The sequence below is a fragment of the Elephantulus edwardii genome, unplaced genomic scaffold, assembly GCF_000299155.1.
Source record: "Elephantulus edwardii isolate Elephantulus edwardi_28Jun2011 unplaced genomic scaffold, EleEdw1.0 scaffold00131, whole genome shotgun sequence".
Classification (NCBI taxonomy): Eukaryota; Metazoa; Chordata; class Mammalia; order Macroscelidea; family Macroscelididae; genus Elephantulus; species Elephantulus edwardii.
The window spans coordinates 5,604,714-5,628,860 of record NW_006399881.1 but is presented as its reverse complement, the minus strand read 5'-3'; the positions used below and the strand labels follow the sequence as shown (position 1 = coordinate 5,628,860).

General features: G+C 42.2%; 2 protein-coding genes across 2 annotated transcripts in view; one reads left to right on the top strand and one right to left on the bottom strand.

Moving 5' to 3' along the window:
- Positions 1-9,356, top strand: part of TMEM255A (transmembrane protein 255A) — an 81,318-nt gene extending 71,962 nt beyond the window's left edge. The window contains exon 10 of the mRNA XM_006893788.1: positions 8,821-9,356. Coding sequence (XP_006893850.1) covers positions 8,821-8,979 — 159 coding nt within the window. The 3' untranslated portion in view covers positions 8,980-9,356. The remainder of the gene's footprint in view (positions 1-8,820) is intronic.
- A 5,121-nt stretch (positions 9,357-14,477) lies between these two features.
- On the bottom strand, positions 14,478-16,487 carry ZBTB33 (zinc finger and BTB domain containing 33). Its single transcript, XM_006893787.1, has one exon. It carries the CDS (start codon positions 16,485-16,487, stop codon positions 14,478-14,480), a length of 2,010 nt encoding a protein of 669 aa, XP_006893849.1.
- Between the last annotated feature and the right edge of the window lie 7,660 nt (positions 16,488-24,147).

Sequence of the window (24,147 nt, the reverse complement as noted above, 5' to 3'; positions counted from 1 at the left end):
TCAAACTGCGTGCCTTTTGAAATTGCAGCACAGCTTCTTGCCATTAGGCCACCAGGCTCCCTTGTCCATTATGATTTAGAGCCATGGAAACTCAACAGAGGAGCTCTGCGTCAAAACTGACCTGACAATAGTGAGTTTGAGTAGAGTACAGATAGGTAAAGGAGCTCTGGTGATGTATTGTGCTATGTTTTGAGCTGATAACCAAAAGTGGTTGGAATCGACTAGCTGCCTTTGGAAGATAGATGGGTAGTTGGTTTACTCCCATAAATATTTACAGCCTCAGAAACTGATGGAGGGTCACTGTAAGTTGGAAACAACTCTTTAGAAGTGGATTTGGTATAAATAGGTAGATAAGTAAGGATGATAGAAGAAGAATTGATGCCTTTGAGTTGTGGTGCTGGAGAAAAGTACTGAATGGACTGCCATGGGAACAAACAGGTCTGACCTGGAGAGGGTGAAACCAAGTTTCTCCTTGGAGGCTAGGATTTTGAAGCTCCATCTCACAGACTTTGAGCACATAGCCAGGAGGGACCAGTCCTTGGAGAAGGACAGCATTCATGCTCAAAAGGGTGGAGGGACAGCACAGGAGAGGAAGACCCCAGATGCGATGAATTGATACAGTAACTGGGGCAATGGGGGTTTGTGTGTCAGAATCAAGCTTCAGAGATATTGTACATAGGGTTGCTATGGGTCGCAGATGACTTGATGGCACATAACAACAACATCAAGTAGATGACTTAAGGAATTTGTGATACAAATAAAGAGTATAGACTAGAAAACACAAATATGTTCAAGAAGGGTCTAGATAATTTCAGAAGTGACAGAAACAATAAGAAGTCCTTTAAGAGAATACAGAGATATTGATACTAATTCAAGGAGGGTTAACTTAACAAAAAGTCACTCTAGAATAGAGGACTTACACACTGGTCCATCCTAACTCCATTCTAATGCTGAAGTATATTGATTTTTTGTTGTTGTTGTTGTTGCTGTGTACTGTAGAGTTAGAACTGACCCATAGCTGACCCTTCAGAGGGTTTTTAGAGGCAGTTAATTGCATGGGAGGAGACTGCCCATCCTTCCTCCGTGGAACAGATGATGGTCTCAAACCGTGTGCCTTCAGGATTGCAATGCAGCTTCTTTGCAACTAGGCCACCAGAGCTCCCTATATTGATTGTAGGGTTTTTTATTTTTGTTATGAACCCTTTAAATAGCAACAGTAATCTCTCTCGTGGTAGTTGCTACAAACTCTAAGCTAGGAAGCCCCTCATATAGGAACCCTCTCTCTGTCCATTGTTCCTCATTCAAACCCAAGCCCAGGGATGAAAAGATGATTGGCAATGCCAACTGTGACCAAGGCTGTTGGTTTCAGCTTAGCCATTGTTTACTCTGTGTTCTTATGTCTCAATTCACTATGCGAGGAGCATAAATGCTATGTAGCTGCTACATCAACCCACAGACTGCTAGAAGGAAGGGATAACAGTGGGGAAGAAAGTAAACAGACTGCTAGCCAGAATGCTATTGAAACTCAGAAACATAGAAATCAGGAAACAGAGCAGCGTGTAGATTCCAGCCATTGTTCTTTTGATTAGCAGTTCAACATGTAACGTACTACATCACTCAAGCTCCTTTACCTATTTAGACTCCACTAAAACTCACTGCTGTCAAGTCAGTTCTGACTTAAATTGATCCTCTATTGGGTTTCCATGGTTAGAAATCATAACGGGAAGAGAGTGCTCATCTTTAAAGAAAGGCTCCAGTTCTTTTGTTCATAGGATCGCTATGAGTAGTGCTTGACTTGACAGCAATCAACAACAACATTTATAAAGTAGGATTTAAAGCAAACCCAGAAAATCTAGCTACTGAGCCAAAGCTTACAAGATAAGAATGTAGCAGGGAATCCAGGGATTTGTAGAAGTCTCTTTTTAATAATGGCTACTGTTCATTAGGTATCTCTGGTGGCTTGGTGGTAAGGAATTGAGCTATCAACTCAAAAGCAGGTGGTTCTAATCCGCCAGATTCTCTGTGGGAGAATGCTGGGCAATCTCCTGTGTCATTTACAGCTTCTGAAAACCTGCTAGAGGGTCAGCTATGAGTTGGTCCTGACTCAGTGGCACCTAACAATAACAACAATAACTATTCATTGGGAGTCCTCTGGTGGCCTAGTCTGTAGAGAGTTTCACTGCTAACCCAAAGGCCATACCTCTCTCATGGTTCAAAGTCCATCAGTCTCTTCCCATGTGATCTGCAGCCTCAGAAACCCAGTGGAGGGTCAGTTATGAGTAGGTTCTGACTCTATGGCAAGTAGTTGTCTTGTTTTTTTGACTGTTCATTGAGCACTTGCTATGTACCAAGCACTGTCTTGAACACTTTACACATGGCAAGCATCTCATTTAGTCCTCTGATGGAAAGTGCCATTGTCTTTAACATTTTCAAGATTAAATGACTGAGTCAAGGAGGGTAAGTGATGTCCCTAACATCAGTAGTAAGTGGAGGAGAAAGGATTTATATCTAGATCTTTCTGACTCCAGAGCCCAGAAGTTTAATTCTTATACTATCCCTAAAGATTGATTTATGGGGTTCTTTGGAGAAGGTTTAAGTGTGAGTACAGCACAGATATTCCCCCCTCCAATTAATTTTAGGATATTTTCATTTTCTGGTGGCCTAGTAGGTAAGGAACTGCACTGTCAACCCAAAGGCAGGTGGTTCGAATCCACCAGCTACTTCATAGGAGAAAGGTGGGAAGTCTCCTGTGTGGTTTACAGACTCTGAAAACCTGCTGGAGGGTCAGCTATGGGTTGGCCGTACCTTGACAGTAATCTATAACAACAACAATTACAACCTCAAGAAGGGTCTTCCCCTCCCCCCTTCTTTCTTAAGCTATAAATACTAGATTGGTCACCACTGAAAAGGAGATTCCCTTCATTAATGCCTTCTAAATCCAGCTGCTGCACGGACACTCCTTATATCTCTCCTTGTTCCCTGAGCTCAAGTTATCTTTTTCCATTTCCTATCCAGAGACTTCACAGCTGAGTTATATGGCTTTTGAGGGGTATATTTTCAAGTGAGTCCTTTCCCTCTGGAACTTACAGGGTATTAGCTTTTGTTCACTAGGGTCTATTCCCTTATAGTTTCATAGGAAGATTGTGCTTCCAACCCAAAGTTACCTGGTTCAAATCCACCAGCTGCCCCTTGGGAGGGGGAAAAAAAGGGGGGGGGCAATCTTCTCCTGTGTCATTTTCTGCTCCTGAAACCTCACTGGTGGGTCAGCTGTGAATCCGTTCTGACTCAATGGCACAAAACTACCACCACCTAGAGGCTAGCGGGGACATCTGCTTATATTCCCAGATGAATGAAAAATTGTTAGTGAAAAACATTGGCTCTGACAATAAAACCATCAGAGTACACACATGCCATCATCATCATCTGGATTTTCCTCTGAATGATTTCCCCATTTGAGGGTCAATTCCAAGTAAGATTATTTTTTACTTAGTGAGACAACTTGTTTCCTTTGTAACCAATAAGAGGAAGAAGGAAGAGATGTACAGAGTTTTTTTATCACCTCACCTCTTTCATCACCCTGTTGGGTAGTTGTCCCATTAGGAAGCTTGCAAGCCCTTTCTGTGGTCAGTCTTGAGCAAGCCCTTGAGTGTGGCCAGCTGACCCCAAGGAAGTTTTGAGTGCTGAATTTGAAGAAACAGGACTTGTTAAACATTGGACCCCAAGCTGTTCTCCCTCCTAATGGCCTTCCTAGATCTAGGCTGAGAGTGCTTTTGCCTCCTTGCTTGTCTCTCCCATATGTGCATTTCTTGCCCTTTGTACTCATTTCACCAATTTCTCCAGCTTTAGCCAAACGGTCCACATTTTTAGGGTAGTTCTGACTTGCGCAGAGAAATTAAACTCCTTGTTGTTTTATATAAAACCCTTAAGAATCTAAGCTGTACTTTCCAGGCTGGCCTACTGAGCCAGCCTCCTCCCCCCCTCTATGTGTCACTCTGACCATGTCCCTTTCCTGTCCATTTGGTGAACTTTCAAGTTCAAGCTTAAAACAAAAGTCTCAGCCTGTGGGTGTACAACTTTTCATCTTAGCCACTGAAAGTGACCCATTAAGAATTTAATGAAAGAATGAGATCTCTGGTGGCATTGTCCATAGGATGTTGCACTGCTAAGCCCAGGCTCCTCGAGTGTGATTTACAGCTTCAGAAAACCTGGTGGAGGATTGGTTATGAGTCTGTTCTGACTTGACAGCAATGAGTTTTGAGTTTGAATAAAAGGATTGGCTTATTCTGGGTAAGGCACTGTATGACATAGCTTACCTAGTCTTCTCTTTCTCTAGCATAAAAAAATGTTTTAAAACTTTGTGCACATTTTCTTCCTTCCCCAAAATGCACCATTTTTTTTCTAGATGGTTGTCATACATATGATGCCTAATCATATATTCCTTTCGGGCAGTTCTTCCCTTCATCTGATCTAATGCAGTGTTCATTATTCATCCACTCTTTTCCCATTCTCTCGCCCACTCCTAATGTCTGTCCTATTTTATAATAGTCCTTTTATGGCTGAGATCTTTCACTCAGCATAATGTCCTCCAGGGTCAATCATGTTGTGTGGTATTTTATATGTTTCTTATTTTTCTGTGCTGCATAATATTCCATTGTGTGAATGTACCATTAGTTTTTCTGTCCGTTTGTTGATAGGCACTTGGGTTGCTTTTGTGAATAACACACCAATATACAAGGGTGTGCTTACATCTGCTTGGGTAGTTTACCTGTAGTCTTAAAAGGCACTGAACTCTACTTTCAGGCACTAAACTCTACTTTCCTCCCAAGTTTTTCCCTGCATCTCTTCCTTGACCTCTTCCCTCTCCTCCATTTTTTCTCCTTCCCATTCTTCCCTTTCATTCTTTTCTCCATCCTTCTCACCTTTTCTTTCTGGTGTACAGCAGTGGTGGACTGTGAAGAAACATGAGATCTTGGGACAGTATCTTCCACTGAGAACCCTTCTGACCCAGCTAGCTAGTTCCAGAGGTTCTTTTCTGAGCCACTGTCCCTTGGTGCTCTGGAAGATAAAATCAGACCTTGACTGAAATGTGTTGGTCCTGAGGATGCTGGGCCAGCTGGTTCTCCATCAGGCAGGGAAAGAGCTGGCTAAGGTGAAGGAGGAGAGCTGTCTGTGTCCCTGAAAGGGCGATACATCTCTTTTATATAATCAGACTGTGGGCCACCGCAGCCTCCAAGAAGCAGCTCAAGAAAGTAGGACCAAACAGCCCCCAACAGTAGTGTATTTAAATGTGGCTTGTGGGGCACAAGGAGGATTCCCATCCTGTTCATAAAGTCCAACTCTCAGGCAGGAATCCAGATATACCAGGCTGGCTCCCCTGCTGCAATAAAGCCAAATTTCTCCCAAGATGCCTGCCTGCTGCTAAGAAACTACATGCATGCTTTGATTGTGTGCCTTTTCCCCATTTTCCTTTTTTTGTTCTTCCCTGTCCCTCACATATTTTAAAGATGTGTGGACTGCCGCCAGTTAAGCACCTAGCTCTGCCTGGAGTCTTCCTTCGATTTTATCCTTAAGGCTCCCAGAATCCCCAAGTGGAAGTGAAAATATTCCTTCTTGTGCCCTCCCCCCCACCATGATGCTTCCTAAACATGAAACTGAGAAGTGAGAACTCAAAGGCCGTTGAACCACCCTTTTTTATTATCAAAGTGTCCAACTGCTACCCATGCCAGCTGCTGCCCACAGAAACCTTTTAATACCACTCGGGACAAAGAGGCGTTCACTCAAACTCAAACTCATTGCCATTGTGTCAGAACCATTGGGTTTTCAAGGCTGTAAATTACATGGGAAGAGATTTGAATCGCTACAGAGGTTACGTCGTTTGTGTTAGCAGCACATCTCATTCCTCCTGCTTCCCACCATCCTTGTTGTGGCATTTAGAATGGCCCTGGCATGGACAGTCTTGTCCTCAGTGAGTTTTTGGTTAAGAGGAGAGTGTTCTTACATGGAAAAGTGAGTAGACGAGGTGGGAGGAGAGAAGAAAATGCATCTGCGGGTGCAGAGGGGGAAATGAGGACATTGTTATCTAGATGCTTAAAGAAAAGGCATCTTCTTGGGTTTGTCCTGAGGGTCCTATCTTAGGTTATTTTGCTCTTAAAGGCTCTCCAGTTTCGACAACACATGTCATTCCTTCACTCAGTAGAAAGAAGGGACATAGTAGGGTGGAGTGGGGCAAGACAGCAGCTATAGACTCTGCTCAGACTTAACCTTATTTTAAAGAGGTCAAAGGTGGCACTGTGTCAAACAAGACCTTGGCCTGACCATCCCAGGAATGGAGATGCCCCCAAATGACATCAGACTCCAGAAACCTCATGTCAAGGCTAGATTGCTCCAGGCCTGGAAAACTGACACAGTCTATTTGGGCTCTTTGGCCAGTTGTGTTAACCAGTCCAAGGAGATTATGATTGCCAACTTCTGAGGCCAAATTGTGTGGCAGATAGCAAATCCAGTTCCACACACCAACTGTATCCTGTGGGAAACTCAACTTCTCTTTCCTATTGAAAGACTTCCCTATTTCAGACTTAGTTGCTCACGAGACCTTTCTCTCTTTCATCTCTAATCATCCAGGGTTAGGTCAGCAGCTGCAGGCAAAGCTGTAAGCTTGGGTGTCCACATGATTCCCTTCACCTCGGACCAGCTGCCCACACTACTCCTTTGGGTCCAGAAATTCACTGGACTGACTCATAGACTTCATGAAAAGGATACCATACTTGTTCAACCAGGATGGTCCTTAGAGGCAAACATTGGGCATGTTGTGAGGTCCAGTTCTTGGGGAAAAAAAACCCATCTTGCTGCAAAAGGTAGAGGGTTAGTGAAAGACATGAAAACCTTCAACAAGATGTATAGACACAGTGCCTGCGACAATGGGCGTGAACATGGCAGAGATCATGAGGATGGCACGAGGTAGGGCAAGGCTCAGATCTGTTGTTCAGAGGGTCACTGAGTTGTATTCCACTGGATAGCATCCAAAACCAACATATTGTATTTACTACCGATTCATTAATTTTGTTTTAAAAAAAGATACATACAAAGAGATACAGTGGGTGACGAGGCCTAGGAGGGTCATAGCATAGGGCTTCCATATCCCAAGGAGGGACATGGTTCCATCTCTCACTCATGGCCAGGAAGCTACGCAAATCTCCATGTCCAGGACTCTTGTCAGCCTCTCATGTGGCCAGGATGGATGATAGCCATCATGATTCCTCATGAGGCTGAGTCAGCATTGGACCCCCAAGTGGTCCCTGTTGAGTGTGGCCAACTCCCATTCCTGAACCTTCAGTGATGGCCCAGCTCTCAGGAACCAAGATCAAAGTCTAAATGGCTTTCTGTAAGGGAATTCCACACTTTGCACCAGCCCAACAAAGTAAAAACTGTGACTTCCCCAAATAGCACTTGAACTTTTGAGAAATGCTGGTGGTTCCCCCTGCCGCATTCCTTAACGAACTTTTATTTTATTAAGTTTAGTGAAAGTTTACAGAGACTGTATTTCCATTCATTCATTGTTGCACTTTTCTTCCTGCCCACCCCTCCCGCTCTTTCTTTGAAAAGTAAAATTCTTTCATTGTTATACAATCCCTTCCCCCAAGTCCACTCCACTGTGCAGCCTTCATTCTGGATTCCTGTCATGATAATCATACCTAATCATATATCACTTTTAAACAATTCTCTCCCTCATCTGTTTCAGTGCAGTATACATTATTAATCCCCTTTTTCATAGAACTAAGATACAACCAAATAACTGCAGTTCTCTTTTTAAGTCCTCTCCAGCCCTCAGGCCTCACCTCAGCACATTCTTATCACCAGAGCAAGTAAACTGGTATCTGCAGGCTGTGACTGCATCCTCTGCAAACAGATTCCATTTCAAAACATGCCAAACCCACCTCACACATGACTGACGTGACATCCGTTCACTCAACATTTATTGAGCTACTTGCCAAGCACTAATTTCTCAACACTGAAGATACAGCAAGGAACAAAATGCCCCAGCTCTCCAGGAGCAGGAAGATCCTAAGGTGGAGGGTGTACATAGAGAAAGGGTGACTCCTAACATGTGCCAACCATTTTTTTTAAATCCATCTCTTCCTTCCCAAAGACTACCAAAGTCAGACAACACAAAAACACAAAGGAAAAGAGATTCCTCAAAGTCATTGCAACCTGAAAACCTCCTCCTCACCCTTACCATTCATCTTCTCACCTTTTTACTTTGTTCCTCTTTGGAACACCTGGGCTGATGGAGCAGCATTAAGTGCCCCATTTCTAAGATGAAATAGACACTGGTGAACGTTGAGTCAATAGCCTTCAGATGCACACAAGCCATTTAACCTGTTTTCTTCTATTTCCCCTTAAAAAACGCTCTTAAGATCCAAACTACTTTGACTGAAAGTTAGTCTGGATGCTGTTAGCATCAATTAAAGAAGGGGAAACAAAGGCTTGAATGAGAAATGTGGAAAAAGGGAGTGATGGGTTCAAAAGACAAAACAAAAGCAGGAGCAACTGGATTCGGCAGCTGCCTGGGTACAAGGCTCAAGAGCTGGGGATTAGAGGGGGGAGAACTCTAGGATATCTCTGCACAAGGTCTCCAGCCCGGGGGACCAAGATTGTGGGGCCATCTGTTTCATGCCAATCGACTCATTAAAGGTTCAAGGGCTCTTTGCTGTTCCAAAGAGAAGCGAACTTACTGGTCCATGTTGTTTTAAATAGTAATGATGACTGGGGGAATTGCATGCTCACTGCCTCAACTGAGGGTGTTTTGTTTTTGTTTCCCAGCATTCCGGTGTCTTTCCATCTTCTCCTCCCTCTGGACTTTCTGATGAGCCCCAGTCTGCCTCGCCCTCGCCCAGCTACATGTGGTCCTCGAGTGCACCACCCCGTTACTCCCCACCCTACTACCCTCCCTTTGAAAAGCCTCCACCTTACAGCCCCTAAAGAGGAACATCTACCAGCTAGAGAGATTTATCGTGGCTTTTCTATTTCTGCTTTAGTGGAAGTGTATAGGGTACAAAACTCAAAGTGTGACTCTTACACATAAAGTTTTACAATGGCCTGCCAGGCTAGGGAAAGATAGGGGTGAAGCTTTTTATCAGGACAGAACAGGGGTGCCCAGGGCTTCCCATGACGGCAAGTCACACTGTAAGCAAAGCTGAGGAGCCAGCCCAGCAAGGTTAGCATGTTTAGACTCGCGTTAGCCCACTGGCTCCACCTCTGTAGTCGGCAGAAGTGTGGCTGCCATCTGTCCCGTTTCCTGTAATTGGAGTTTTGTCCTCAGACCCCTGGCCAATCACCATCCTAGCCCCTTGGTTGAAGCACCTAGCTTATTATATAGGCCCTATCTTTCCCTACCACTAAAGATGGTCCCTAAGGACAATTTCCCAGCTGACACGGCTATGTAGTAGTTCCAATAGAGAGAGAATTCTAGCTAAGACATGGTTTGCGTGTGCCTGGATATTGACAAAAGTTGCCTGTACTTCATCTCTGCTCTGTGAGTATTGTAAAAATGGCTGTTGTGACCACCTTAGCTCAGCTTTTGTTATTGGTACCTCCTAAAGGGAAAAGTGCAATATTCCCTCATTGTGAGTAGTGGGAAGCAGGATTGGTTATTCAGGACTGAAAGACAGAGCAACATGCAAAATGTTTTAAATGAGATCTGATCACTTAGGAGACATGTTGCATTATTACACACAAAAAAATGCACTTGCTACTGACAATAGAAATTGTATGGTTGAAATTCAGTTAAAATCCTAGATTAGGTTCTTGGGTCATGCTATGAATCGTTACTAACCTTTGTGACTATTTAATCTTCAAATCGTGTGCTTCAAACCCAGCGAACCGCACGTATCCTGCACCCCACCCCAAAAGAATAATCTGTATTTTAATACCATTGCTATTACTGGTCCCTTCCTTCTGTTGAGAGCAATCATGACAGCATTCAGTTCAAAGGTAATGAACGTGCAATGCCATTTCAAGTCTGCAAAACCTCAAATGTAGCCAACTTGATCAATTCTTAAGTGTTACCGTCGACTTAAAATCCATCTGGCACATTGTGGTCTTTGTACAGTTCTTTTAATTATACATAGCTTTAAACCACCAACCTGATTTTAAAACACTTTGGCGTCCAAGCCTTCACTTCAGAATGAATACTTTCATTGCATTCCTAAATTAGCCTGAGAATTGACAGATTTAAAAGATAATGGATAATAATCCTACACTTGCATAACATAAAGATACAGGGGCTACAAGAGGATACCTAATTAAAACAGTTCTGCAAACACAGAATGCATACTGGAAAATTTCCAGCCAATTTCGCTACCTCCCATCTTGATGGATTGGAGGCAGCAGACAAAATGCTGGTGCTCCCATCTACCTTGTAGAGACACCCAGCCATCAAAAATGGAGATATGCCAAGCGCACTCATTGTTCAGTTAAATGTTTGCGGAACATTCAGTTTAACTTTCAGCATTATGAAATGTTGTCTCATCCAGATCTCTAATCTGAAAAATTATAATCCTTTTGTGTTATACAAAATTACTATTCTTTTCTACACTTCTGAACATATTAAAATTCTACTGCATTTCAAATAGGGACTGAGAATGAATTGACTCACTATACAAATAGCAACTTATAATAATGAAATTTCTTGCCATTTACAATCTACCTTTTGCTTTAGTCAATGTGTCTATTTAATTGTTAAAAAGGCACCATTATACAGTATATCAATTTATCACATTTCTTAAAGTGTTAACACTCTTTTACTCATTTCTATGTATTTTTCTTACTTTACAAAATAACTTGAAACAGTAGATTTTGTAACACTTAATTTGAGCAGCTTCTTTTTCTATTACATTGAACTATATATAAAGTGCATGTTACCTTAGAAAAATATTTGCTGCTTTACTTTTTGCAAAACATTTGCTGTACTTAAGGAATTTGTATTTCCGATATATGTTCCTTGACTGCATTTTGTAATATTTTATTGCTTTACTTCTAATTCTGCTTTAAAGTAATGAACTGGGCATGGCACATTATTAATCCAGAATCTGTAAAACTGGATGTTGCTTAAAATCTGTATCACTGCCACATTTGAAACCCAGAATGCTTTTGTGATGTTTCAAATTAATAAAACTATTGTTCCCCTTATCCACTTATGTGTGTCCCCCATAGCATCTACAAAAGCCTAGTACACTCTCTAAAACAGTGGAAACTGGTTCACTCATTTTCAACTATAATGGACCAAGATACAATGGTTCATGATCAACAACACACTTCAAACAATTATCCTGTGCTGAGAAGCAATAGAACATAAAGGTCAATATAATTTCTGAAATTTTGCACAAAAAAAAATGCACTCACAAATGAGAATTAAATGGTTTTTATTTTTGCCACAAGAAGCTCTAAGAACTATAGCAGGTAATGGTTTATGAAATGTAGAACTTAAAAATCACAGAGGGAAGGCTGTACAAATATGAACATTACCATATTGGGGAAAATGAAGTCAAAGTTTTTCCCATAACTGACAGAGCTGAGGAAACCATTACTGTTGAATTACCATGATTCTTTAGATTATGCATGTCTTAAAAGACAAAATACATCATCAACTTGATTGTTTGAGGGGTTTTTGTAGAGTTGGGGGGAAATGCAGCATGGATCCTTAGAGTGACTAAACGTGGGAGGATCTTTGCCACCAAAATCATAATGCTCACATAATATGTATTTTAAAATTTATCTTGCCAGACTGCTACAGCCTTTTAAAGGCTAGACATAGCCTGAGCATTTTCATTTTGTCATTTAACAAATGACAACTTCAAACTCGTTCCTCTCCAGAATTTTTCCAGGTAATTTTGCTTAAGAGCCAAGTTGAAGCTCAATAGCCAGGATTCTAGAAAGAACCTTTGGATTAATTTTCAACTCTTGCTACAGATTACCAATCCAATAAATGCTGCCATGAAGGGTTTTAGCCCCAAAGGAGTCTTCCACGTGAACTTCAGACTTTGAATATGGAAATGTCTCCTTGGAAAACTAAAGACCCTGAGGCATGTGCAAGGAAGAGTCATCTGGCAAAAATACAATTTACGGTTTTTTCCATTCCCTCTCAAAAAAAAATAAAATAAAATACAGAAGATACAATTAGTAGGCAGAATTTAAACTTAATCATCAGAATTTACATACAGCACAGCAGCAGCCGACAATTATATCTGTATTATTTAGAATGAAGAGTTTTCCCTTATAGAATTATTAGTTTGTCGCTACTAAAGGCAAACTAACTTCTGGAGCAGTTAAATCGGTAAGGACTAGAAGCTCTGCTGGCATCAGATCATTCACACTTGTAACTGGTGAAAACAGCATTAATGAAATGCAAACAAATCTCCACTGAAAACATGTCAGAGTGCAATCTATAGTCAAAGCATAATGTTAGCAATAGCTACACAGAAAAGAAACAAGCTATTGTGATTCCAGCAATCACAGAGTCTTAAAGTTATAAGCTACTTTCATATTCCCAAGGGTTAGTTTACAAAATTGCTTGAAAGTTTAGGCTCACTGAACAGAAAACAGATGCACATCACCCTACCTCGTGGTAAGCAACAGATTACATTACTTTTCTTTCCCCTTACATTAACTGAAAAGAATTTTCCCTGATAACTCTCAGTAACCAATTCAGGAATTACTAAAACCATTATTTTCAAATGTAGCTTACCACCAGAATGATGTCTGTGTAAGAGATTATGATTAAAGCTTTAAATTCAAAATCAGGAAATAAGCTATTTTTAAAAATACATGACTAGGACAAAGGAAACAGCCTTGTTAAATTAATATTTAAACAAGAGTACAAATGACTAGTAACTATGCACAACAATCTTTTTCAGTATCTATTAAAATTTTTTTCCTTTGCAAAAATCATTTACAGAAGTTCAAAATTTGTTATAAATGCTAGACTATATATTTGTTCCAATCTGCTCACTTTCAGTACTAGCACAGTTTTTCTTTTTTCCCCTAAGTATTTAAATATGTGCCATTTAAAAAGGAAGATGGCATTTATCAGTCTCAAGCTAAATGTGAATCCATAAGCCGATACAATATTCCTTATATAATTTCTAGTTGTTAATATAGTAGCAATTTGCAGATGGAATGGAACTTATTTTTAGAAGGAGTAAAACCTAAAAGGTTTTGCTGGAAGAAAACATTAGATTTTAATAATACCAATTTTTCTTTCAATTTTATCAAGTGAAAATTTTCTATTGGAGATTCAAAGTAATACAAACATTTAAAAAGAAATGCTCATAGTATCCCACCAAAAATATGTAGGAAAAAAAAATCTCATTTATGCAAGCTATCCTTTCATTTGGCGCCTTACAGGTCAGAGTCAAAAATCTGAAAAACTTCATGGGAGTATTTTAACCGTGAGCCAAAAGGATAGCTCTATTCAGTTCTACTTCCTATTCCTGTTGTGTGGCATCGACTCAGAACTGACCCACAGCTGGGCCTCCAGAGGATTTTCAGATGCAGTGAATCACCCAGGAGTAGACTGTCCATCCTTCTCCTGTGGAGCAGCTGGGAGATTTATACTGCCTGTCTTTGAGATTTTGCAGTGCAGCTTCTTACCACTTCTTGCCAGAGCTCCCTTTCTAATACGTAAGAATACAGAATTCAAAAGAAATGAAATAGAACTTTTCCTCTCTGTCTGTATTATGGAGATCTGTTTCTTTCCCAGCCTCGCCCTGCAAGAGACTACATTGCAAAGGCATATGGTGGCGCAGCCACCAATGTCTATTCCAGATGGTGGCAATGAGAACAGAACTTAACTCTAATTAGCTAAAAATGAATCGGTTTCTCAGATGAGACACATGTATGTATGACCAATTTCACTGGTGTTGGCAAAGGTGGGGGGCGGGCAATGTTACCTATTTTGACTAACAGAATACACAGATCAGTGGCAAGTTACTCTGAAATATTCCAGAACAACTTTAGAAGTTCTTGTTTACGTTTTATGCATATACAAGACACAACACACATTTACAGTCTCAAAGTTAACAAAATTCGGAATTCAGCAATAAAGTGCTAACATAGAAAAGTTATAATATGTACTAGGGTATGCTAATAACTCCAGTTATTTTCAAGGTACATCCAGACTGCTTCAAATTCTATTAAAAAAACTATCTCTCCAAGCTATTCTTTTAAAAAATTTTTACCTCTTTTAAGGTGAGTTGAAAACTAACTATATAACCAGGTACTGGGTGGGATCGGGGAGGGGGCAACTTCTCAATCTCAAACTTTCAGAAAAATTTGCTTCTAAAAATCATCAACAATCCAACTAGACTGTCTTCAGAGGACACAGCAGATCAAAGAAACTTATTTTCACCTTGGATTGTTTTATCAGTCTTCTGAAACCCCTGTCCCTAATCCAAAGCAAAACTTTGATATTTCAGAAGAGTTCAGTAAGATTCTGGTATTATAAATTCAAACTCAGTACTGCCATCTGTTACATTCTGTTTAAAAATGGAATCATTTTCCTGCTGATTGAAAATATCATCCCAGGTCATTGGTTTGTTCTGAGTAGATGTGGTCCCTACTGGAGGTTCTTTCCCAGCATCAACCTTATACCCAATACCGTCATCCTTCATTACAGGCATAGTGCTGGACCTATCAGAAAGGTATGCATATTGTCTGATCTGTAATGACCTGCATGGATGTAAACGATAAAGCTTGGCATCTCCAGAAGGATCTTGACTGTGAACTGACTTTATGTGTGAAGACATGAACTGATAGTTGATGAAAGATTTGCCACAGGCCAAACATTGATACCTTCGTTCCCCTGTGTGGTGAATTTCATGCTTTGTGCGATATTCAGCAAGAGGAAACACCTTCTCACAGTAGCGGCATGGATACTTCTTCTCCCAAGAATGAATGTTAAAGTGTCTCCGCAAGCTTGTCAGACAGACATATGACCTTTTGCATACAATGCAGATATAATAGACTCTTCCATCCACTATTAACTCGTAGTGATCATCGTGTTTCACTTTCATCCGCTTGTTTGTGGTCTCATTGCCAGAGGTTTTGGGTACGTCATTCTCAAGTCTCGCCTCTCGTTCGTCAGGGTCATCTTTGACAGGGATCACTATGTCATAGGTATCTTCTCCAATATTTGCATAAACTTTGCAACCAGTTGACAAGCCTTCAATTTCAGTAGCTGTATCTAAGGTAATGATCTTCTGGCCCTCCATTAGATGCTTTGATCCTAAACCTGGATCGTTAGTGTTTCTAGTAATTACATCTGAAATTTTTAAAGAATTGTTAAGTGGTTCCTGCAGAAGCGTAGGAATTGGCATCCTCTGTATTAGTGATCCGTCAAAAGTGGTATTTTGGGGAATATCAGCCTGTGGGACCAAAGAAGTATTGCTGACTGCCGAGTCTGGACTAGAGCTAATGGTGTCATCATCATCATCTATAATTTCTTCTTCCTCCTCTTCATGGGCCTTATTTCTAGGCAAGACAGCACTGTTTGGTGGCTGCTGATTCTGAACAAGTATATTGACTGAAGGAGACATATGGTTTGGAAGTGAAGGACCAACATTTGGTGGTGCATTAAGTGGTGCCTGATTTAGCAAAATAATGTTGGGAGTCAGATGTGCTGGGGCCGAAGATACCAACACTTTTTCACTTCCTTGTGTTTGGCTCAAAGTTCCCTGATTCACAGAAGGAGGAAGTTTCTGAGTTGGTGTGATATTTGTTAAAGGGGGAGGGTTATTGACAGCACAAGGTGCAACATCTGAAATAGCAACAGAGCCCGGGTTAGGCTGAATTGGTGCACTGTTATTCGGCAAAATCTCCTTTGCAGGCCGAATCTCAGAGCAGAAAATGACATCATCATCGTCATCATCTGAATCAGTAACAATGATCTTTTTCATCTCATAATCTTCAGCAGGTAAGGAGAAAGATTCTGTTATAATAGGCATCGTAGTAGTCCCATTATCTTGAGGTTTGTCTTTTGCATTTTCTATTTCAAGGCTCTTTCCATTAGAACCAGGAGGTGAGGTTTCCGTATTACCCTCCTGAACAGCACCTGAGATGCTTTTAACCTGTGACAAAGGAACACCAAGCTCTGCTATAAATTTAACTCCCAGTAACTGCCCTGATTTAATTAACTCATCAAGTAGATCAGATCTAACACGGACAATTTTAGAACTATAGATATAATTGAGAATCTCCGCAAAGATCTCGGCTCTTATAAAGCTCAGTTCAACAACTTGCCCAGCAACTGCAAAGAGTTGATGGAAATATGTACTAGAAGCCGAAAGAATATTCCTGTGGGCCCGGAATTTTCGATCTTCCACAATAACTGTAACATCGCAGAAGAGTCCACGGCCACGCTGCTCATTCAAGGAGTTAAGCAGATTTCCAGAGTATTGAGTGTCTGTAGCAGAAATCAGTTTTCTACTCTCCATGCCTATAAGAGAAAGGGAGAAAAAGGAGTCGAGAGAAGGAAGGGAAAAAATATTTTACCATTCAGAAGTTAAGCCACAGCAACATTAAATAGTTTCAGTTTTAACAGATGGCTGGTAATAACTTTTTAGTTGTTATGTGGAATTGTTCATACTGGCTGGCTTCCAGACTAAATGACAAATCTTAAGATTTCCCTAACCTGCGCACAAACCCAAACAGTAATCGTTATGGTCAACTTCCTTTGCAATTCATTTACATCCAGCAACGTGAAGCAGTTTTTAAAAATTTAAATCATTTTCTTATTCTCCATTTTTGGCTTTTCTCAACAGGAGTTAATGGTAATTTTTAGCTTTTGTTTGTTTGTTTGGGGGGGACGTAATTGGTCAATTTTCACACTGTAGTTAAGTATATGTTGTTGCTGTTGACTGCCTTTGAGTCAGACCCTATGAACAAAAGGCCTGAAGCCTTTCTATAACTATAGACATTTATCAAAGTTCATAGAGTTTCCAAAGACATGTTGTTTAGGAAGTGGATGCCACTCCTGCTTCCAAAGTATACAGAGAACAAAATATTTGCCATTTTAAAAATGTTCACATGCACAGTTCAGTACCATGTTCTTCAACCATCTCCCTTAACCATTTATAAATTTTCCATCATTCTCAACAGTGTCCCTTTAAACTCTATGCCTTCTTTTCCTCTTCCCAGCTTTGGCTACCACAAAGAAACTTTGCTCTCTATACACTTGCCTACTTCTGATACTTCATCTAAGTGGGGTCATAGTTTTGTCCTTTTGTGATGAACTTATTGTACTCAACATGTTTCCAAGGTTAATCTCTTAAAAGTTCAGGTTTTTAAAAAATCCTTCAACATGTGTAAATAAAAGTTCTTTAGTCTGCAAATGAGTTAACTAAATGGCACAAAAACTTGCTATGTGCAATAAACAAAAAACCAAACCCACTGCCAGTGAGCCAGTTCTGACTCCTGGCAACCTCCCATCAGGTTTCCAAGGCTGTGAATCTTAAATGAAGCAGACTGCCCCATGTTTCTCCTGAAGAACTGATAGATTCAAACCACTAACCTTTAGGTTTACAGCTCAACACGCGGACACATGACACTACCAGGACTTCTTATATATCTAATGCTAGCTGTAAAATAGGGAGCTCTGGTGGCCTAGTGAATAATGAGTTGTGCTTCCAGCCCAAAGGTAAGTAGTTCACATCTCTCAGCTGCTTTGAAGGAGAGAGATGGTAATCTCTGTGATTTACAGCCTCCGGAAACTCACTGGAGGCCAAGTTATGAGTTGGTTCCGACTGACAGCAATAAAGTTGAGTGAAGCCCAACACATAATCTGCTCTCATGAATATTCCAGCCTAAGAAATTCTAAAGTCTCAACGGCACATAACAGGAACACTCTTATTTTTAAAAAGACTGCTTGCTGCCAAAGACTAAATCAGCCTTTATAAAAATGAAAAATTACTCCTCCTCAACTTCTCATTCTTAACTTCTCCACTTTCTTCATCCCCTTTACCCCTTATTCTTTCATAATCACAAGAGGTGAGATGTTAAACAGAGTGGCAAGTGAAGTCAACAGATGCTACTGTGAAGAGAAAAAGTAGTAACTTTCTCAATGTTAACCTGCATGAAGTTATGAAGTACTTTGTTTTATGGTAAAGAATCACACGCACTGGTAGGAAAACAGTCTTCACGTTAAGTGTTGTTATGTGCCATCGAGTTGCAATCAACTCATAGCTAGCCCTTTAGTGGGTTTTCACAGGCAGTATATTGCACCGAAGTTTATTGATCTTTCTCCTGTGGAGCAAATGTTAGATCTGAACTATGTCATGTGCCTTTGGGTTGGCCGTACAGCTGTTTAAAATATTAATTTATTGAACAGAGCAGACATTACTATTGAAAAGAGGAGGTAACACCTCACAGCATTGTCATGTATCATTCCCCAATGTTGCAAAAGATGTTGTAACAATGATGCAGAAGAGTTGTAGAGGGAAAGTATGTGTATACACCCATTTTTCACTGATTGATAAGGTTGAGCTCCACAAATCAGATCAGTTTCTGAAAATTGGCATTATCCTAACAAGGAGGGTGACTATATTATTACATAATTGCCAACCCATTGAGAAACATGGCCCTAGTCAAGCTAACACATTAACATTAACCTTCACAGCTAGTATTCCAGTTGCCACACACATCAGCGTTCTCTAGTAACAAACGTATTCCCATTAATGCACAAAATAAAATGTGCAAAACAGTTGGAGAGTGGTTGTTAGGTGCTGTCAAGTTGAGTATGAAAACACTCACAATCTGACACCCTCGAGCCCACTGCTGCAGTCACTGTGTCAATCCACCTGGTTGAGGGTCTTCCTCCACTTTATAGCCCTACCACCTTTCCAAGCACGAGGTCCTTTCTCTTAGCAACACAACCAAAGCATGGGAGAAGAAGTTTCGCCATTCTTGCCTCCAAGGAACACTCTGGCTGCATCTTTTCCAGGACATATCTGTTTGTTCTTTTGGCACTCCATGGGTTAGACAGCCCATAAAATACAGCCATAAATGTGCAATGTCAAGTAGGCAAAAAGGGATAAATAGATGTGTGTGTGTGTGTGTGTGTGTGTGTATGTATATATATATATATATATAATCACTCACTCATTACTGCTTAGTAGGAATTGACTCTTAGCTTACCATCCAGTAAGTTGTCGGAAACTAGGAATCACAAGAGGAGATTGCCAATCTTTCTCCCTCAGAGGAGCTGATAGATTCCAACCACCTGCCTTTGGGCTGGTAGTGCAACTCCTTACCCACTGAACCACTAGAGCTCCTTATATGTATGTGTGTTGTTTTTGTTAGGTGTGATGCATACATATTAAATTTTACATTTCTAAGTAATTTTGGCAAAGAAACTGTTTTACTATTTATATTCTTAAACTTAAAGGCCATCAAAATAGTATCACTGTCACAGTGCTTAAGCTATGCGAGTAATACTATACACACGTGGAAGGTAGAGTGTCTCAATACCTTCCCAATTTTTCAAAAGTATAGTTTCTGAGCAAAAAAAAAAAAAAAAAAGCTAGAAGCCCCCAAACCATGGATTTAAACACTCCTCCTAAAAGATGTAGGTTTTTAACAGTACCATGTGGATTCCAAAAGACATTTCTTGGAAAGAGTGACCTCTGAATGGCCTGTTCACTGCTCAGGCTTCCGAAATGGGGCAATTTCGTTAGAGTCACTTTTCAAATAGCCATGCTTTCGGAATATGAGACCACGATTTTTTGAGGCTTCTCAAAGGAGTTTTTCCCCTGCTGGGCAAAGCGCCAAATGAACCTGTGCAGGTGAAGCTGTGGTTTGGTTTAGTTTTGTTTAGGTTTCCCCTCCTTCCCGTCAGGTCCCTCGGCACCCTGGCCAAGATTCTTGACCTGCCAAGGAAAAAGTCATCCCGCATCCCTGTTGAGGCTAGGCGACTCCCAGACCAGGGGGCAGGTGGTGGGAAAACTAAGGAGAAAAGCCCTCGACCAGGGGGTGAAAAGACTCTTCCATGCGGCTCCCTGCTGCAACTGAACCCCCTTTCCCCTCCTCCACCTCCCTCTTCCCACTTTGCACTCGGCCAACTGCAGCCGAGGTTCCTAACCTTGGTCCCCATGAAAAGACGGCACCTCTCAGAGGGAGGTGCAAACAGCTTGAAGAATAAGGGGTGCCAGGGAAAGTAGAAGCCAGCGATCAAAAGGGTAGGGTGGTGTTGTGGGGAGGGGGGGACGCGGCGAAGCTGGCGGCATTGTTAAGCCCCAGGAAAGGAACCGAAGGGGGGGAGGATGGGCCGGTAGGAAGCTAAGTGGGGGGTTAAGAGGAGAAAAGGGGGCAGAAACGGCGAGTGGGGGTGCTCGGTCGCCGGCTCCCTCCACCCTGGGCCTAGCCGGGGGCACTCACCGGGCCCCGCGAGTCCTGACGGCGACGGGGACGGCGCCGAGGCCCTCAGGCTCTGTCCCCTCCTTCACTCTGTGGCCCACACAAAGAAAGGGCCAGAAGAGCGGAGCCTCTGGCTTGGCCGTTTCCTGGTTCAAGTGGGGAGAAAGGCGCCGGTGGCGGCGGCCGCGGGAGCGAGGCGGCAGGCGCGCTCCGTCTCCCCCTCCCGGGCCGGGGCCAGCTCCTCACCTGCTCCCGGGCGACACCGCGGCTTCCCGGGCCGCGCGGAACGGTGGCAGTCGGCCAACAACGAGGAGCGGGACTGCTGGCGGTCCGACTGCCGCTTTCAACGTCGTTCCCGTCTTGGTCGACGTCGACGCGGCCGCCGCGCTGCCACTGCTGCCCCACGCCGCCGACAGAGGGCTCCGCGCGGGGGCGAAGCGGGGAACTCAATGGCTCCCTCCTGCCTCCCCTCTCCCGGGGGCAGTTCGGCTCTTTCCGTAAAGGCCCGAAGTCTGAAGTCTAGGCGGCTCCTCTTCGGGAGCCCGGCTCGGCTTTCGGCTCTTTCCGGAAGGGGTGGGGAAGGCCTGTGAGAGCCAGAGTTTGCACTTGCCTAGGGCTTAAAGGGTGGGAAAGGAATCTTGCGGGCCTGGTGATTTACTGCGCTAGTTACGTAAAGGACATCACGTTCAAATCCGCTAGCTGCTCCGGGGGAGAAAGACTGATGGTCTCTTCTAATCAGAAAGATTTACAGCCTCAGAAACGAAGCTGGGTCTCTGAGTCCACCAGTTCACAGCTGCCTGTGGTAGAAAGATGACCACGCTCCGCCCTCAAAGACCCACCCCCTGGGTGGAGAGTTGCTAAGAGGCAAATCAACCCTAAGACCATGGGGAAAAGGAAGAGGACAAATAGGGTATTGCAGTCACAAGCAGTTAGGATAAGAGGGAAGTTAGTACTTAATCCTTGTAAGCTTCTAGAGCTTTTAGACAATACAGTTTTCACTTGTTAGAAGTTTGAAGCTGCTTTATTAGCCTATTTGTTGCGTGATCCTCATCTCCAGACCCCAATTCGTATTAAGTAGATGTTGTGGTTACGTACCCTCGATGCGCCTAGTAGTAGAACATTAATAAATGTTCTTTTTAATCTTCATTACAGCGGCTTGCCAGGTCTTTCTTCCTCAGTGATGCTGGATGAGTTCAAACTACCACCCGTTTGATTGGCAGAACAAGCACTTGATCTGTATAGCAAACCCTATGTTAAACTCTGTGGTGTTGTTGTTGTTATGTGCCATCGAGTCGTTTGCGACCCTATGTACAACAGCTCTAAACTCTGCTCTATCCTGTGCCAATCGCACTGCCTCTGACACACCCATCGCGATTACCCCAGTCACTGAATCAATCCACCTCATAGAGGACCTTCCCCTCCTGCACTATCCCTCCACCCTCCCAAGCATGATGTCCCTCTCCAAGGACCAGTCTCTCCTTACAACACGACCAAAGTATGTCAGACGAAGTCTCAGAATCCTTGCCTCCAAGGAGCACCCCGATTTAACCCTCTCCAGGTTGAATCTGTTGTTTTCTTAGCAGTCCATGGCACCCTCAGCACTTTTCTCCAACACCAAAGCTCAAAAGCATCAATTCTCCTTCTGTCCTCCCTGGTCATTATCCAGCTCTCTGACGCTCTGATGCATAACAAGTGATTGCAAACACCATGGCCTGTACCAGACGCACCTTAGTCCCCAGAGACACGCCGTTGCTCTTGAGTACTTTATAGAGAGGTCCCTAACAGCAGACTTTCCCATCGCAATAATGGCCTGGTTGCTGGTGCCAAGAGTGTTGATTGTGGAGCCAAGCAGACTAAAGCTGTGAACAAACTCAATCTCTTCACCATCCATCCTGGTGCTGCCAATTGTTCCAGTGGTGAGAATCTTTGTCTTCTTGACATTGAGTCTCAATCCATATTGGAGGCCGCAGTCCTTGACGCTCTGCAGCAAGTGCTTTAGGTCCTCCTCAGTTTCAGCAAGCAGGGTTCTGTCATTTGCATAACGCAGATTGTTGATAGATCTTCCACCAATCCTGATGCTGCATTTCTCCTCATAGAGCCCAGCCTCCCGGAATGCTCTGTTCTGCATATAGGTTGAAAAGGTATGGAAACAGGACACATCCCTGGCATATGCCCTAGGGTACAAAAATAAGCCAAGCTGTCTACGTTTTCAAGGAACTCAATATATTTAAGTACACAAACACAGGCAAAAAGTGTTTGTAAAAGGATCCTGCAGAGAATGGCAAACTGAGTGCTGTCATTTGAGTTCTATCTTGAGAAAAGAAATATTGTTTTCCTGTTATTTTACTATTATAATTTCGGTAACATTTCATCCTTCGAGGGCTTCAGTGTCTGATATGTTACAGATGTTCAGTATTGATTGTGTGAATGGATGATGAATTGTGAGTTCCATAACTTTAAAAAATTATCTAGAAGTATCACCACAACAAGATAAATGTAAATAACCCAATTGAAAAATAGGCACAGATTTTGAACAGACACGTCACCAAAGAGGACATTCAGATGGCAAACAAACACATGAAGAAATGTTCAAAATCCCTGGTTCTAAGAGAGATACAAATCAAAACAACTGTGGAATATCATCTCACCCCGGTAAGAAGAGCAAAATTTAACAGAACAACAAACATCAAATGCTGACGAGGTTGTGGGGAAACTGGAACCCTTATTCACTGCTGGTGGGAGTGCAAAATGGTGCAATCACTATGGAAGACTGTATGGTGCTTTCTCAGAAAGTTGGAAACAGAAATACCATTTGACCCTGCAATTACACTACTGGGAATTTACCCTAAAGAAACCATAACTGCCACCCAAGCAGGTATATGCACACCCATGTTTATTGCAGCTTTGTTCACAATAGCAGAGAGCTAGAAACAACCCAAGTGCCCATCAACAAACCAATGGATAGAGAAGGTCTAGCATATTCACACAATGGAATACTATGCAGCATTTAAAAACAAGGAACTCATGAAATACTCAAAGTGGGTGACACTGGAGGACATTATGCTGAGTGAAATGTCTCAGTCGCAAAAGGACGAATAGTGCATAGAGTCACTGTTATAAAACGGGACTGACATTGAAACAGATGAGAGAAAACTGTTTAAGAGGGATATTTGATTGGGTATTCTTGTCATGACTGGAGTCCAGACTGAAGGCTGCACAGTGGAGTGGACTTGGAGGAAGGGGTTGCATAACAATGAAAGAGGGTTTTTGTTGTTTGTTTGTTTTACTTTTCAAGGAGAAGTGTAAATTGGAGGAAAAGGGTGGGCAATGAGAAAAGTACAACAATGAAGGACTGGAAGCCTTAAGTCTCTGTAAATTTGCATTAAAATTAATTTAAAAAATTCTCTAGAGGTACACATGTGACTAGAGAGCTCCGGTGGCCTACTGGCAAGAAGCTGTGCTGCAATCCCAAAGGCATATGGTTCAAAGCTCCACGGTTGAAAGATCGGCAATCTCCTTCCATGCGATGAACTGCCTCTGAAAACCTGCCACAGGATCAGCTATGGGTCGGTTCTGAATCAATGGTACACAACAACAACACCACATGTGATTGAATACCATGATGAATGAAACATCATTATAGATATCTAGAGATAATCTAGTTCCTTTTTGGTGGAGTACTGATCATGTCCAACTAAAGAAGAAAAGAGTGAATTTTTTTCCCAGCAATCAAAGCCAACTATT